This window comes from Saimiri boliviensis, chromosome 16 (genome assembly GCF_048565385.1).
Source record: "Saimiri boliviensis isolate mSaiBol1 chromosome 16, mSaiBol1.pri, whole genome shotgun sequence".
NCBI classification, from domain to species: Eukaryota; Metazoa; Chordata; class Mammalia; order Primates; family Cebidae; genus Saimiri; species Saimiri boliviensis.
Genome location: NC_133464.1, coordinates 1816803 through 1831985, shown reverse-complemented (window position 1 = coordinate 1831985; position 15183 = coordinate 1816803). Strand labels below are relative to the sequence as shown.

General features: G+C 43.9%; 1 protein-coding gene across 1 annotated transcript in view; it reads right to left on the bottom strand.

Annotated features, from left to right (window-relative positions):
• Positions 1 to 2174: 2174 nt before the first annotated feature.
• TUBGCP3 (tubulin gamma complex component 3) overlaps positions 2175 to 15183 on the bottom strand; it is a 103468-nt gene continuing 90459 nt past the window's right edge. Inside the window, exons 21-22 of the mRNA XM_039473272.2 lie at positions 13139 to 13255; positions 2175 to 10517 (exon numbers count right to left, since the gene is read on the bottom strand). Of these exons, the coding sequence (XP_039329206.1) occupies positions 10359 to 10517; positions 13139 to 13255 (276 nt within the window). The 3' untranslated portion in view covers positions 2175 to 10358. The remainder of the gene's footprint in view (positions 10518 to 13138; positions 13256 to 15183) is intronic.

The window sequence follows — 15183 nt, the reverse complement described above, 5'->3', positions numbered from 1 at the left end:
GAAACTGAAGGAGGCGAAGGGGTCTCCCCTCTCACTCTGACCACCATGAGACTGTGCCGTAAGTCAGAATCAGAAAGATATCTGAAAAATCCATAAGTATTTGAAAGCCAAATAACAAACTTCTAAATAACCCATGAGTCCAAGAAGAAAACAAAAATTAGCAAGTATTCTGAAATGTATACAAATGAAAGCACAGCATACTAAAATTTGTGGGCCAGACGTGGTGGTTCACACCTGTAATCCTAGCACTTCGGAAGGCCCAGGCGGGTGGATCACCTGAGGTCAGGAGTTTGAGACCAGCTTGGCAAACATGGCAAAACACTGTCTCTACTAAAAATACAAAAGTCAGCCAGGTGTGGTGGTGGGTGCCTGTAATCCCAGCTATTCAGGAGGCTGAGGCAGGAGAATCGCTTAAACCTGGGGAGCAGAGGTTGCAGCGAGCCGAGATTACACTATTGCTCTCCAGCCGGGGCAAAAGAGTGAGACTCCACCTCAAAAAAAAAAAAAAAAAAAAAAAAATTGTAGAATTCAGCAGAAAGATTTTAAATCAATCACCTTACTCTCCATCTCAAGAAAAAGAAAAACCCAGAGTTGGTAGAAGAAAGGAAATAAAGATGAGAGTGGAAATCAATGCGATCTAAAGCAGAAAACAATAGAGAAAAGTCCATGACAACAGGAGCCACTGCTCTGAGGTCAGGAAACACGATTAATCTCTATCCAGGCCAATCAAAGAGAAAAGTCACAGTTTACCAATATCAGAAACGACATCACAGTAACGCATCACAGTTTCTACAGACATTGAATGAATAAGAAAATACCTCAAACAACGCCCTGCCCATCAGTTTGGCAACTTAGATGATCAATGCCCTGGAAGACACAAGCTACCAAAACTCAAGAACAACTCAGAACCATTTGAGCAACCAAACGAAGGGTGGGCCCATAATGCAGAACAGACAGTAAATCTCTGACGTCCACACTGAGATGACAAATGCTGGAATAAGGATGTGCAGGAAAGACACCATCTCCCATGCAGAACTTCAAATAACATTTGCACATACTCTACTCTCAAGAAGCTCCTGGTCTGTAAAGTTCGGGCCGTGCAGTGGCCCCCTCCGAAAGAGAAGCATAGGAAAAGGAGGGGAAAAGCAGTGAGTCTGCGGTGGAGAAAACAGGACTCAGCCAGGCAGGGGTCAAGATCAACACCAACAGTCAGAAGTCATGCTTGCCCCCGTGTGAGGAGAATGGCATTTTGCCCTGGTCTTCCTCCCAAAAACCCATACTCCCCAGTATAATCACAAGAAAAATATCCGACAAAACCCAACTGAGGGATATTCTACAGAATACCAACCACAAATCCTCAGAATTCTTGGTGTCCTCAAAAATGAAAATCTGCGAAATGCCAAAGCTAAAGGGGCCTGAGGAGATGAAACAACTGAATGTAATGTGGTGTTCTGGATGGGATCTGGGACGGGAGAAAGGCCATATTGGAAAAGCACTCTCTTGCCAGGCTCAGTGGCTCACGCCTGTATTCCCAGCACTTTGGGAGGCTGAGGCAGGTGGATCACCTGAGGTCAGGAGTTTGAGACCAGCCTGGCCAACATGGTGAAACTCTGTCTCTACTAAAAATACAAAATTAGCCGGGCGTGATGGTGTATGCCAGTAATCCCAGTGACTAGGGAGACTGAGGCATGAGAATTGCTTGAACCCGGGAGGCAGAGGTGGTGCAGTGAGCTGATATCACATCACTGCACTCCAGCCTGGGCAACAGAAAAAAGACAAGAAAAAGCAGTCTGATAGAAATAACATGAGCAACATATGTAGTTTAAATTTTCTAGCAGCTATGTTTAAAAAAAAAAGCAAAAACAGGTAAAACTAATCTTAATAATATATTTTATTTAACCAAATACATACAAAATAGTATCACTTCAACATGTAATCAGTATGAAAAAAAATTGAGATAGTTTACATATTTTCCATATTAAATATCTGAAATTTAGGATGCATTTTACACTTAGGCTGTATCCCGGTTGAGACTAGTTGCATTTCAGGTGCCCAGCAGCCACCTGTGACCAACAGGGCAGACCTAAATAAACAGCCTTGATCTAAAGCCAGCAATTGAAATTATGGTCATCACAGTGAGGACTCTGCATTAACTATAGGCTACTATGTAGACATTGCTTCCTCGTAAGAGTTCCATTTATGGTTAAAATGACAGCAAAGGCTAGGCATAGTGGCTCACGCCTGCAATCCCAGCACTTTGGGAGGCCGAGGTGGGCAGATCATCTGAGTTCAGGAGTTTAAGACCAGCCTGGCCAACATTGTGAAACCCTGTCTCTACTAAAAATACAAAAATTAGCCAGGCATGATAGCAGGCATCTGTAGTCCCAGCTACTCGGGAGGCTGAGGCACAAGGATCGCTTGAACCCAGAAGACAGAGGTTGCAATGAGTTGAGATCAGGCCACTGCACTTTAGCCCAGGCGATAGAGTTAGACTCCATCTAAAAAAAAAAAAAAAAAAAAAAATGGGCCAGGAGTAGTGGCTCATGCCTGTAATCCCAGCACTTTGGGAGGCTGAGGCAGGTGGATCACGAGATCGGGAGATGGAGACCATCCTGCCTAATACAGTGAAATCCCATCTCTACTAAAAATACAAAAAATTAGCCAGGCGTGGTGGCCCATGCCTGTAGTCCCAGCTACATGGGAGGCTGAGGCAGGAGAATAACTTGAACCCGGGATGCAGAGGTTGCAGTGAGCCAAGATTGCGCCATTGCACTCCATCCTGGGCGACAGAGCAAGACTCTGTCTCAAAAAATAAAAATAAAAATAATGACAGCAAAAATGCAGCAGTAGGTGCCTGTACATGCTGGCATTTGTGTGTGTGTTTTTTTTTTTTAATCCTATAAACTTTACCCCCAGGAGACTCTGTCCACACCATGGACTTAGATAAAAATCTCTATCTGATGAGCATAGAATCCAGTAAACACTCAATTTTAAAAAAGGATGCACCAGAGACTGGAAGAAAATATTCCCAAGTCACCTATCTAATAAAAGACTTATCCAGACACATTTTTAAAGCTCTCAAAATTCAGTAAGAATAAAAATGGGCAAAATATTTTGACAGGTGAGGTTTCACAGCAAATAAGCACATGAAATGAAGCTCAATAACATCAGACGTTAGGGACGCTGATGCCATTTACGAATTCGAGCAATTAAAGCCACAATGAGATGCCATTCCATACCTATCAGAATGCCTGAAATTAGGAGTGCTGACCACGCAGAGCGGACAAGGACTGGAGCCCCTGGAATTTCACACCTTATGCTGAGAACATCAAATGGTTCAACTAACATTTTGGCAGTCTCTTACAAAATTAAATGTAAACCTATCACGTGATCTAGCCATTCCTAAGAATCAACTCTAGAAAAAGGAAAGCATTTATCCACGTAACTTGTGCACACATGTTCACAGCAGCTTTGTTGGTAATGTGCTGTAACCACTGGCAACAACCCAGAGGCCTCCCCATGAGAAGGGATGAGCCACCATGAGGCGGCCACAGCAGGGGCTGCTCTCAAAGAAAGCGGAGCTCACTTTTGGTGCAGGAACATCATGAAAGGCACCTGGACATAATTAGGGTTACTGAAAACACCAGACACACAGACAAGCCAAACATAACAGAATTCTAGAAAATGCGAGCCATCTATGACAGGAAGGGGGCCAGTGGCTGCCTGGAGATGGGACCATGACAAGAGGGGCGGGAAGGGGCTGTGCGGGTGGGGTTGCGGTTGGACTCCTGCTGTCCACACCCATCAACACGCATCAGATCACAGACTTGAATCGTGTTAATATTAGCACAATAATACAGACTGTGTCACAACAACCTAACGGGTGAGGCTACGACAGGGCATATTTGTGTTTTGTATGTTTTTGTGTGTTCTATATTTCTTTTCTAAATTGCTCATTGACATGCTTGGAATTATTTAGTAGACGTTATATTCATTTATAAGGGAATGCTATAATTAAGAATAGAGATTTTGTTGTCAATGTGGAATTTGATTTTCTCAGTCTGTCATTTGTCCTAACTGTTGTAATGTTGCCTTTCACTGGGAAACAGTTTTCCATTTTATGTAGTTAAATCTTTCATCATCTTCCTTGGTGTCGTAAGTCAGAAACCTGGGATTATAAACATACTGCATTTTTTCTAGTAATTATGCTTTCAATCATTCATATTTATCCTCTCTGAGTTTAATCTATCTGAATTTTTCTTCTGAGTTAAGGTCTTTAATTCTCTCCAACTGGTTTGTGCCTGAAACAATTTACCCCAAAGCATTTGTTCAATAGTCAGACACTTGACATATTTCTGTAGTGAACCATCATTGTATACTAAAGACCCCTGAACACTGGCCATTTTAGTCACTTTATTCCACTTCATGGATGTTTCTGTTCCTATACCACACTGCTTTATACACTATAGCTTTAAAATATAATTTGATACATATTTGGCAAATTTCCCTTTTTCTTTTTCTAAAAGAAAAAATTGAAGGAAAATAAACTTCCTGGAAATTTTGAAATGTTAACTATATCCAGAATTAAGAAAAATAACAAATTACAAAGTAGTTAGGTATTAATAACATTGAAAATAAACTATATATGTAAAAACCTATGATATAACTCAAGTTATATGCAGAGAGCAACTCACAGTTGGAAATGCTTATTAAACAATGACAATAAATTCTATAAGCATTCAATTCATGAAACATTAAACCAAAAGATATTAATATAAAATAGTAATTTATGGCTGGGTGTGGTGGCTCACACCTGTAATCCCAGCACTTTGGGAGGCCAAGGTGAGCAGATCATCTGAAGTCAGGAGTTTGAGACCAGCCTGATCAGCATGGTGAAACCCCATCTCTACTAAAAGTGCAAACAGCAGCTGGGTGTGGTAGCACGTGCCTGTAGTCCCAGCTACCTGGGAGGCTGAGGTAGGGGAAACGCTTGGATCTTGGAGGCAGAGACTGAGGTGAGCTGAGATGGCACTACTGTGCTTCAACCTTGACAAGAGCAAAACTCCATCTCAGGAAAAAAAAAAAATAGTAATTTATAAACAAAAGAAAAAAAAGTGTATCTATAGTAAAATAAGTAACACCCACCCCCCAAAAAAAAGATAATTCTTGAAAGACATGAACTATAAACAAAATTTGGTTAATGTGACCAGCAAGGAAAAAGAGAAACAGGAATACAAAATATTTTAAAAAAGGAATATAACTCAAAAATGAGTATCTGAAAAATTATGAAGGAATCCATGTGAAAATGAATGCCAACAAATTTGAAAACCTAAATGAAAATGTGTAAATGACCTCAGAATTAGAGTATCTGGTGTAGTAACCACCGTAGAAAGTGCGGACATTATATACGACCCTTGCACAGTCCTGTCCAGCTTCTCCAAATACAGACAGAGCCTGACTGCACCTACCATTTACATGCCGAATTTCATCCTTTTGATCATTATTTCCATACAGAGGAATATGGCAGACCTCAAAGGCATCATGGGTCTGGTTGCAGACCACAAGAAAGCGAGTATCACAACAAAATGAGTCACAAACATTTTTTGGTTTCCAAGTGCATCCAAAAGTTGTGTTTCTACTATACTGTAATTTATATTAAGTGTGCAACAGACATGTCTAAAAAACCAGTGTACACTCAAACAATACTTGATTGCTAAAGTATGCCAATGGCCATCTGAGCCTTCAGCAAGTTGTAATCTTTCTGCTGGTGGAAAGTCTTGCCTAGATTTGCATGGCTGCTGACTGATCAGGGTGGTGGTTGCTTAAGGTTGGAGTGGCTGTGGCAATTTTTAAAAATAAGACAACAATGAAGTTTGCCACATCAATCCACTCTTCTTTTACCAAAGATTTCTCTGCAGCATGTGATAGCATTTTACCTATACAGAACTTCTTTCAACATTGGAGACAATCCTCTCAAACTCGGCCACTGCTTTATCAGTGGTGTTTATGGAGTATTCTAAATCCTTTGTTGTCTTTTCAACAACGTCCACAGCATCTTCACCATGAGTGGATCCAGTCTCAGGAAACCACTTTCCTTGCTCATCCATAAGCAAAGATGATGGATAGATGAATGAGCATCTCCTCATCCGTTAAAGCTGGATCACAAGAGGGCAGCAGTTCTGTCACATCTTCCGGCTCCACTTCTCATTCTACTTCTCTTACTGGTCCCACCACATCAGCAGTTCCTTCCTCCGCTGATGTCCCAACCCCTCAAAGTCATCCATGAGGACTGGAATAATCTTCTTCCAGGATCCTGTTAATGCTGATGTTTTTACCTCCTCCCACAAATCATGTTCATAATGGCATCTAGAATGGTGAATCCCTTCCACAAGGTTTTCAGTTGACTTTTCCACCATCAGAGGAATCGCTGTTTATGGCAGCTATAGCCTTACAAACTGTATTTCCTAAATATTAAGATGTGAAGCTGAAATTACTCCCTGACCCTGTGGAACAGGTGTTGTGTAGCAGGCATGAAAACAACATTCACTTCCATCAGAGCTCTTGGGCAACCAGGAACACTATCAATGAGCAGTAATATTTTGAAAAGAACCTTTTTTTTCTAGCCATCAATCTCTAGGGGGGTTTAAAATATTCAGTAAAGCAGGCTGTAAACAGATGTATTGTCATCCAGGCTTTGTTGCTGCATTTATAGAGCACAGAGTAGATTTAGCGTAACTCTTCAGCCCTAGGATTTTCAGAATGCTCAGTGAGTTCTGGCTTCAACTTAACATCACCAGCAGCATTAATTAGCCCCTAGCAAGACAATCAACCTCTCCTTTGAAGCTGGGCACTGACTTCTCCTCTCTAGCTATGAAAGTCCTAGATGGCATCTTCCTCCCATACAAGGCCTTTTGGTCTACAGTGAAAATCTGTTGTTAGCATGGCCAGCTGCATCAGTGATCTCAGCCGGGTCTTCTGGATACTTGCTGCAGCTTCTCCATCAGCATGTGCTGCTTCACCGTGCACTTGTATGTTACGGAGACGGCTTCTTGCCTTTAACCTCAGGAATCAGCCTCTACTAGCTTCAAACTTTTCTTCTGCAGCTTCCTCACCTCTCTCAGGCTTCACAGAATTGAAGATAGGGCCTTGTTCTGGATTAGACTTCAGCTTAAGTGAATGTTGTGCTGGTTTGATCTTCTATCCAGACCACTACAACTTTGCCATATCAGCATCAGGCTGTTTTGCGTTCCTATCCTTTGTGCACTCACTGGAGTAGGACTGTTAATCTCCAATTTCCTTCAAGAGCTTCTCCTTTGCATTCACGACATGACCAACTGTCTGGCAGAAGAGGCCGAGCCTTCAACCTGTGTCGGCTTTCAACGTGCTTTACTCGCCAAGCTTACTCATGTCTAGCTTTTGATTCAGAGTGGGAGACATGTGACTGTACCTTTCACTTGAACACTTAAGAGGCCATTGTAGGATTAACTAGCCAAAGTTCAAGACTGCTGTGTGTCTGGGAATAGGAAGGGCCGAGAAGAGCGAGAGAGATGGAAATGGTCACGCAGTGGGGCACTGGGAACACACGCATCGCTTACGGATTGAGGCTGCCGCCTGCACACGCCTCAGCTGCACCACACATCTCTTCCACGGGTGCCTCGTAACGCGATCCGAGCATGCCTGTGGCTATTTCATAAAAGTGCTCTCTTCCTTCAACAAGGCTGTGTCCTTCTGTCCTACATTTTAGTGTCTGGAGGCACATTTTTCCAGAGGGACTTGAGAATCATGATGCCATGAACACTGCAGTTGACAGCCTGCAGGCGAGGAAGGCAAGAGGATTCCTCTCTGCAGTTGAGCTTGTCCACGCAGCAGGACCTGAGGGGGCCAGCCCTTCTAACCAAGGACAGCTGTGCCCTTGGCGGCAGCCACATTTGCTGGTAAGGTGTCCTCACAGATGGAGCCAGGTGGCCTGCTTGAGCTGCCCAGGACACATTGGATACAGCATCACTAATATTTACAAGCGTGACAGTTAAGAGAGGTTTGCATTTTCTGGATAAAGACACGGCCATCCCAGAGCTTGGTGCAGTTGCCCACACCATAGGCTCTCCTTTCTACACAACCCCATTGTGGAGTCCCCAAGTCATCCATGTTTGGCTGATGCTGGGTTTTGGGACCTCAGCTCCCTAACAAGCCTGGCAGTGTGTCCACCATGATGGGGAGTGGGTCCCACGCAGCTCATCCGAGGCCTTGCACCATCCCAGCTCCCACCCTCCAGACCCAAGGCACCCCCCAGGACTGCACCCCCCAAAAGCCCTCCACAGTCCACAAATCTGACCTAAGTCTTGGTGACTGCTACACTCCAATGCAGTCTTAATCCCTAAAATCGAGGGGGGCATGTCCTAGAGTGGTTTCTACTGAGGATTAATCCCTGGAGCAATGCTGGCTCCAATAAAATAAGAGCTGGCTGCATGGTCAATAACCTTGGGAAATTTCTCTTGGTGATACACAATACACCATTGTGGGAAGTAGAGAAGTTTCTTTTTAAAGTTTGCTTTCTTGTTAAAGAGTAAGTGTGCTAATAACTTTGTGAAGGCCTATCCTATACAGCTTGTTAGACGTGCCCTGCTTACAGGCATGTAGTGCATTCTATGTCCTTGTACTGTCACCAAGACACTTGTGCTGGACGTGTCCACAAGCATGTCCCAGCTCTCCAATGCTTTTACTTGTTTAGAAAAGTTTTAAGTTGTTAGTCAATCGGGTTTTAGTTTAGACTGTAAAATCTGGGTCCAGCCAATGGAGATCAGACACAACCGTAAGGACGACCCCAAATGCGGAAGAGATGAATTTGCGTGCTTTCCTTTGTTCACTGTACTCTCACGGCAAGATGGCTAGTGAGAGTACCCTTCCTGCGGTCCAGGAAGTAAAAACTGTGTTGCTAAAAGATCCTTTGTCTCAGTGTTGATTGTTCTTTGCAGCATCAAGCATCTATTTCCAACAACCATAATTTTTAGAAAACCTTGCAGTAGAAAAACTTGTTTCAAATTTCTGATTTTATCAATTTTAAAACTAAAATTACATTAAATTTCTGGCCTTTGCCATGGATTCAATTGTGCATGGCCAGGATTCCTGATGGCCCCTTTAAAGGAAATCCTTACCTAAAGGAGTCAGATATGGATTAAGGTAACTAAAGCACTGAGCCTGCAACCTGAGTGGTGGCACTGCCTTTGCTTCTACACCAAAAGTCGCACAGTCTAACTTCTTAGTTTCACTGATTAAATAATTCCTATGCTGTACCACATTAAATCAAATCCTATCAACCCTCAACCCCCAAACCCGCAAGTAAATTATCCCTTCATAAACTATTCGAGAAATAATAAATGCATCTGAAAGATAAGTGCTTTTAATTTTCTAAATTTTCACTTATGCAACATAAAGGCAGATTTATGTGACCTGATAATGACATTTTTACAAAAAACAACCCCCCCCCACCAACATCTTGGTCAGTAGTATATAAATATTTACAATGAAAAAATAGGCAAGGGAAAAGGAAATCTTCATTATCCATGTCGATTCTTTCCAATGCTTATCAGGAATTTTGAAAATAAAATACTCCATTAACTTTTTCTCATCATTCCTATTTACACGCTGCTTCCGCTGATGATTCACGGTATTTGGGTTGCACTGTATGAGAGTATTTTTGTTCTGTATCACTCCTTTTTCTATACTATTTAAAAAATCTGAAATAGTAAATTAAATATAAAAATGTAAACTCTGAAAGGAGAGAAAATAAGAATAAATATGTGTAAAGGCAATGCATTAAGATACAAAGGGTCTCACAGAGGTTCATATTTTACAGCACTAAAAAAAAATAAAACGCTCTATATATTTTCTGTGTTGGGACATTCTGTTTCGATTTAATTTTTGGTTATGTTAACAAAAATTATCTCTAAAGAGGATGTTAAAAAAATAGCAATGACATTACCATCTTAACTAATGAATATCGCATCACCCTAATTTTTTCTAAAAGAAATTGATTTTTTTAAGTGACAAATATAAATTATAACACAGAAAGCTTAAGAAGCCTCAGCAAATTATGGTATCTTTTAGCAATGAAGACTTTTAGAGACAAATGTGAACAGTGCAGCCAGCCGACTTAACTTAGTGATTTACAGATGCGTTCGACTCCGACGTGTGAAACACTACGTGGATTCTCCCACGCGCCGCTGCGCTGAAACACGGCACACTCGTGGGCGGAAGGGCAGGACACCTGCAGCATGCAGTTCCTGGAAAACGCCAGTGGGAACTGTGTGTCTAGTGGTGCAACGAACATCACCTGCAGGTCCCTGGGAGGACCGCGGGCTTCACGTGTGGGAGCTGCGCCGCCCCCTGGTACCCAGAGACACGCGGAGCCTGGGCTCCCTGGCTTTGTAATGCTCATTAAAGTCCAGCCTGAAGCTAAGAAACCGAAGACTCTCGTCAGAGCTGGTCGTCAGCAACACCAAAAACTGCTGCACGATTCCCTAAAAAGACAAAAGGGAGTAAAATATTATTTCAGAAAAGAGCGACCCACAAATGTACTACCCACACCCTTAATCCCCTTTGAGTTGGGTCTGTTTTTCCTTCCAGATCCACAGGCTCTTAGTAAATGCCCGCCATGGGAGGTGTCCAGGGAGCGCGAGCTGCTGGGACCCTGGAGTCCACACGGCCAGTGCACCTGCATTAGGAACGGGCGCCCTTTTACAAGGACAAATTAGCGAACAATACATTTTATTTGAAAGCAGCTAACCAATAGGTTTTTTCACTTTGTCCTTAAGTTCCACAAGAATAAGCAAAACAGGAAAGTCCCAGATGTTGGAACACTGTATTCTTTTTATTTGGAATGCAAAACTTAGTGGCACACATTTCAACTTTCACATGACTCATGAGGCCTGTTCAGTCCTAGAGCCCGCACTGAAGAAGGAATCGAGAGCATCGATAGGGTCTCTGGGTCTAGCTGCTGGACATAGGGCTGCAGCTGCCCTCTTCACGGGCATGAGTGTCGCTACCATCCATTATTGAGGGGCCTTTGTACAGATGTGCCAGCCCTCGAACTCTGCTAAGACAAAAGGACGGACCGCTTCTATTTCAGGCTGAAGGACATGCTTCCAGAGTACAGGTCCATCCCTGCCCAGTGCTGGAGCCTACTCCATGCCATGGGACACGGATCCGTTCATGGGAACTGCCGGCCAGGAAAGATATCATGGGACTGCAGAGAAGGCAGTCACGGAGGCTCCGTGTCCTCACCACGCCCCCCCCAAGTCTTCACCAGCTATTGCTGCCCCTTCCCAGCTTCCGGTCAGAAAAACGAACGCAGAAGCTCCCAAGAAGGCCTGGAAGAGCCAGTCTGGATGTAGGCTCTGGTAACTCCACCTCTGAGTAGGCAAACGCTGTGTGTGTGCATGCGTATGTGCACGTATGTGCACGTGTGCGTGTGTGCGTGTGTGTACGTGTGGGACATTACTGCCTTTTTAGGTAAGGGGAGAAGAAAGCACCTAACAAGTTTTATTGCCAAAAATACAGACAATGACTTCCTATTTTGTGATAAAATTGAAATATAACGATCTGTGAAACTGACTAAAAGGAAATCTAAGACTATTTCTTCCACAGGTTTGACACCGGATGCTCTTTCCCATCAACGTGGAGAAGCTGTTCACACCCTGCGGTCTCCAGCACTGCCACAGAGAGCAGAGACGGACCCCTGCTGTCACGGAAAAGAAACTTCTTTGTAAATCATGACCGTTCAGATTTAAGACTGTAATTTGAGTAAAGTTAGGATTACGGTGATTAAGATTACTTTTTAAAAAAGTATTAACTCCCTCAGGGAAATGTGTAACCATCAACATCATATTCTCTCTCAGAAATAAGCACACAGACAAATCTTTAAAACAACCCATTGCTCCTTTGTAGCTATACGACTGTGATTTTAGAGTTGTATGGACCTAGCCATTAGGTCCATCCTATTAAAAATGAGAATACATACTGTACAAATAACACGAGTTCAAGAAGGCATTGTGTCGAAACTCCATCCAACAGGGGTGCCTGTGCACGGAACATGATTGGCCAGTCACTACCCCCTTTTATAAAACCTCATGAATGCAAAAGTAGGCCAAGGTCAGAGTAAGACCACTTGTAAGAGGGGCAATGGTTCTTCTTAGTTATCTCGAAGAGAAATAAGTATTTAACAAGTCTGAGGGCTGGGTATGTGTCATCCCAGCACTTTGGGGGGCCAACATGGGTGGATCACCTGAGGTCAGGAGCTCGAAACCAGCCTGGCCAACATAGTGAAACCCCGTCTCTACTAAAAATAAAATAATTAGCCACAGGTGTTGCCCCACATCTGTAATCCCAGTTGCTGGGGAGGCTGAGGCAGGAGGATCGTTTGAACCCAGACGGCAGAGGCTGCAGTGAGCCAAGATCACACCACTGCACTCCAGCCTGGGTGATAGAAAGAGACCTGGGAAACAAACCAGTGCCCACAGAACAGAGCGGGTGAGGTCTCATTGTCAGTTCTGAGTCACACGAAGGCACCAGCACACAAACCCACAAAGCTGGAGGGCTGGAGGCTTGATGCTCCATGATTAGTGAGCAGAGACGGAACAGAAACATTTTTCATGAAATCTTTTCATCTCTACCTCTCTCCCTCAGATCACGTTGAGAAATGGAGGAAATGGGAAATAGGACCCACACATGGAGGCAAAAGCAGAGTTAAGATGTGCCCAGCCTTCCGGGGTCTACACCGTGCCTGCTGGCTGGCCAGCCCCTCTCACCCAGGCTGGACAGCTGCCTCAGGGACAGTCCCCATTGGGAGTCACTGGGAGGCCCAAGTGAAGGCAGCAGAGACGCCTGCAGTCTCACCACAGGAGAGCATAGGGGCCACTCCTTGGCCAGGGTTCTCTCTGGCGGCACATTGGCACTGCCCGGAGCCCAGGCATACCTGAGTCCCCCAGAGGGTCACGGGGTCCACCATGGGTGCTACTCACACCTACACAAATCAGTGGCAGGCCAGCAGGGCTGACTCAGCTCTCATCACGGTGAAAGCAACTGTCGGGCACAGAACATGGGCAGAGTGGTGTGAGAAGCAACTCTCCATCCTCATACACACCTGGTAGAAATGTGTCAATATTCGCAACTGTGAGCACATTTTTGGTATAGATTCTTTAAATTCTCCAATCCTCTTATTTTCCTCCTCTTCCTCCGCCGCCGTCACTCCCCACTGGCCCTGAAGAATCGAAAGTGCCGAATGTAAGTAAAACCATGATGGAAAATGGATTATGGAGTGAGGCTGACACAGGAATGTGAGGAGGGGAGATGCCTGCTGTTTATGCCCCTCTGTACCCTTCAACACTTTTACAATACCTTTCTGATGCCAGACTCTCTCTAGCTTACTTTTTGCAATTAACAATGTATCTTGAGAATATTTCGGATGAATACTTCTGGGCACACAGAGAACTGCCTCTGTTTTTTGTTTTGTTTTGTTTTGTTTTGAGACAGTGTCACTCGGTCGCCCAGGCTGGAGTGCAGTGACACGATATTGACTCACTGCAACCTCCGCCTCCCGGGTTCAAGCGATTCTCCTGCCTCAGCCTCCTGAGTAGTGGGACTACAGGCATGCACCACCACGCCCAGCTAATTTTTGTATTTTTAGTAGAGACGGGGTTTCATCATGTTGGTCAGGCTAGTCTCGAACACCTGACCTTGTGATAGGTCTGCCTCGGCCTCCCAAAGTGCTGGGATTACAGAAGTGAGCCACCGTGCCCAGCCCTCTGTTGTTCTTAATATCACATTGTGTAACATGTAACAATGTATTTTATAACTCATCTCAAGCTGACCACTTTTCTGTGTGATAAACAGCTTTTATCCTTCCCTCTGGCGTACACATTATTATACAACAAAGATAGTCTGTGTGAAGTAGAATCAGCATGCTCAAAGTGTCCGTACCCTTTAAACTACTATCTTGACTTTAGTGAGAATGCTTCTAGTTCCCTAAGCCTGGTCTCTTTTTCGGTACTGGAGATAGACCCATTTAATTCTGTTTTTAAGGTTATTTTCAATCAATGATGAATTTAACTAAATGTATTCTCCGATAGCCTATACAGGAATTATAATTTTTTTTATTTATTATTTTTATTTTTATTTTTTGAGATGGAGTCTCACTCTTGTTGCCCAGGCTGGAGTGTACTGGCACAATTTCAGCTCACTGCAACCTCTGCCTCCCAAGCTCAAGTGATTCTCCTGCCTCAGCCTCTCAAGTAGCTGGGATTACAGGCATGAGCCACCACGCCTGGCTGATTTTGTATTTTTAGTAGAGACAAGGTTTCACCAGGTTGGCCAGGCTGGTCTCGATCTCCGGACCTCAGGTGATCCACCAGCTTGGCCTCCCAAAGTGCTGGCACTACCCTGCCCTGTGGGCTGCTTCGGGACCTTACCCTGTTCCACTTACTTGTCTTTCCTTGAGCCAACTGCTGTGAGCTTATTCTAGTCCTAATTCACATTCCCTCGGCATGTGTGAGGGTTCCCTTTTCTCCACATCGCCGCCAGCGTTTGTTCATGCCCGTCTTTCGGATAAAAGCCATTTTAGCGGAGGTGAGACGATATCTCACTGTAGTTTTGACCTGCATTTCTCTGACGATCGATAATGCAGGGCACCTTCTCATATGCCTGCTTACCATTTGTATGTCTTCTTTTGAGAAATGTCGATTCAGATCTTTTGCCCATTTTTTAGCCAAATAACTAGATTTTTTCCTGTTGAGCTGTCTGAGCTCCCTATATACTGTGGTTATCAATTCCTCATCAATGGGTAGTTTGCAGATACGTTCCCCGTTCTCTGGGCTACCTCTTCACTTTGTAGACTGTTTCCTCGGGGTGCAGAAGCTTTTCAACATGATGTGACCCCCATTTGCTTTGGCTACAGCTGCTTGTTGAGTATTATTCAAGACATCTTTGCCCAGACCAAGGTCCGAGAGTGTCTCCCAGTGTTTTCCTGTAGTAGTCCCATAATGTGAGGTCTTAGATCTAAGTCTTTAATCCATTTTTATTTGATTTTTGTACATGGCAAGAGACAGGGGTCTAGTTTCATTCCACACAACCGACTTTTGTAACAACAAAATACCAGCTTTCCTGCCTCACCTCTGTTCTTCCCCTCGGCTC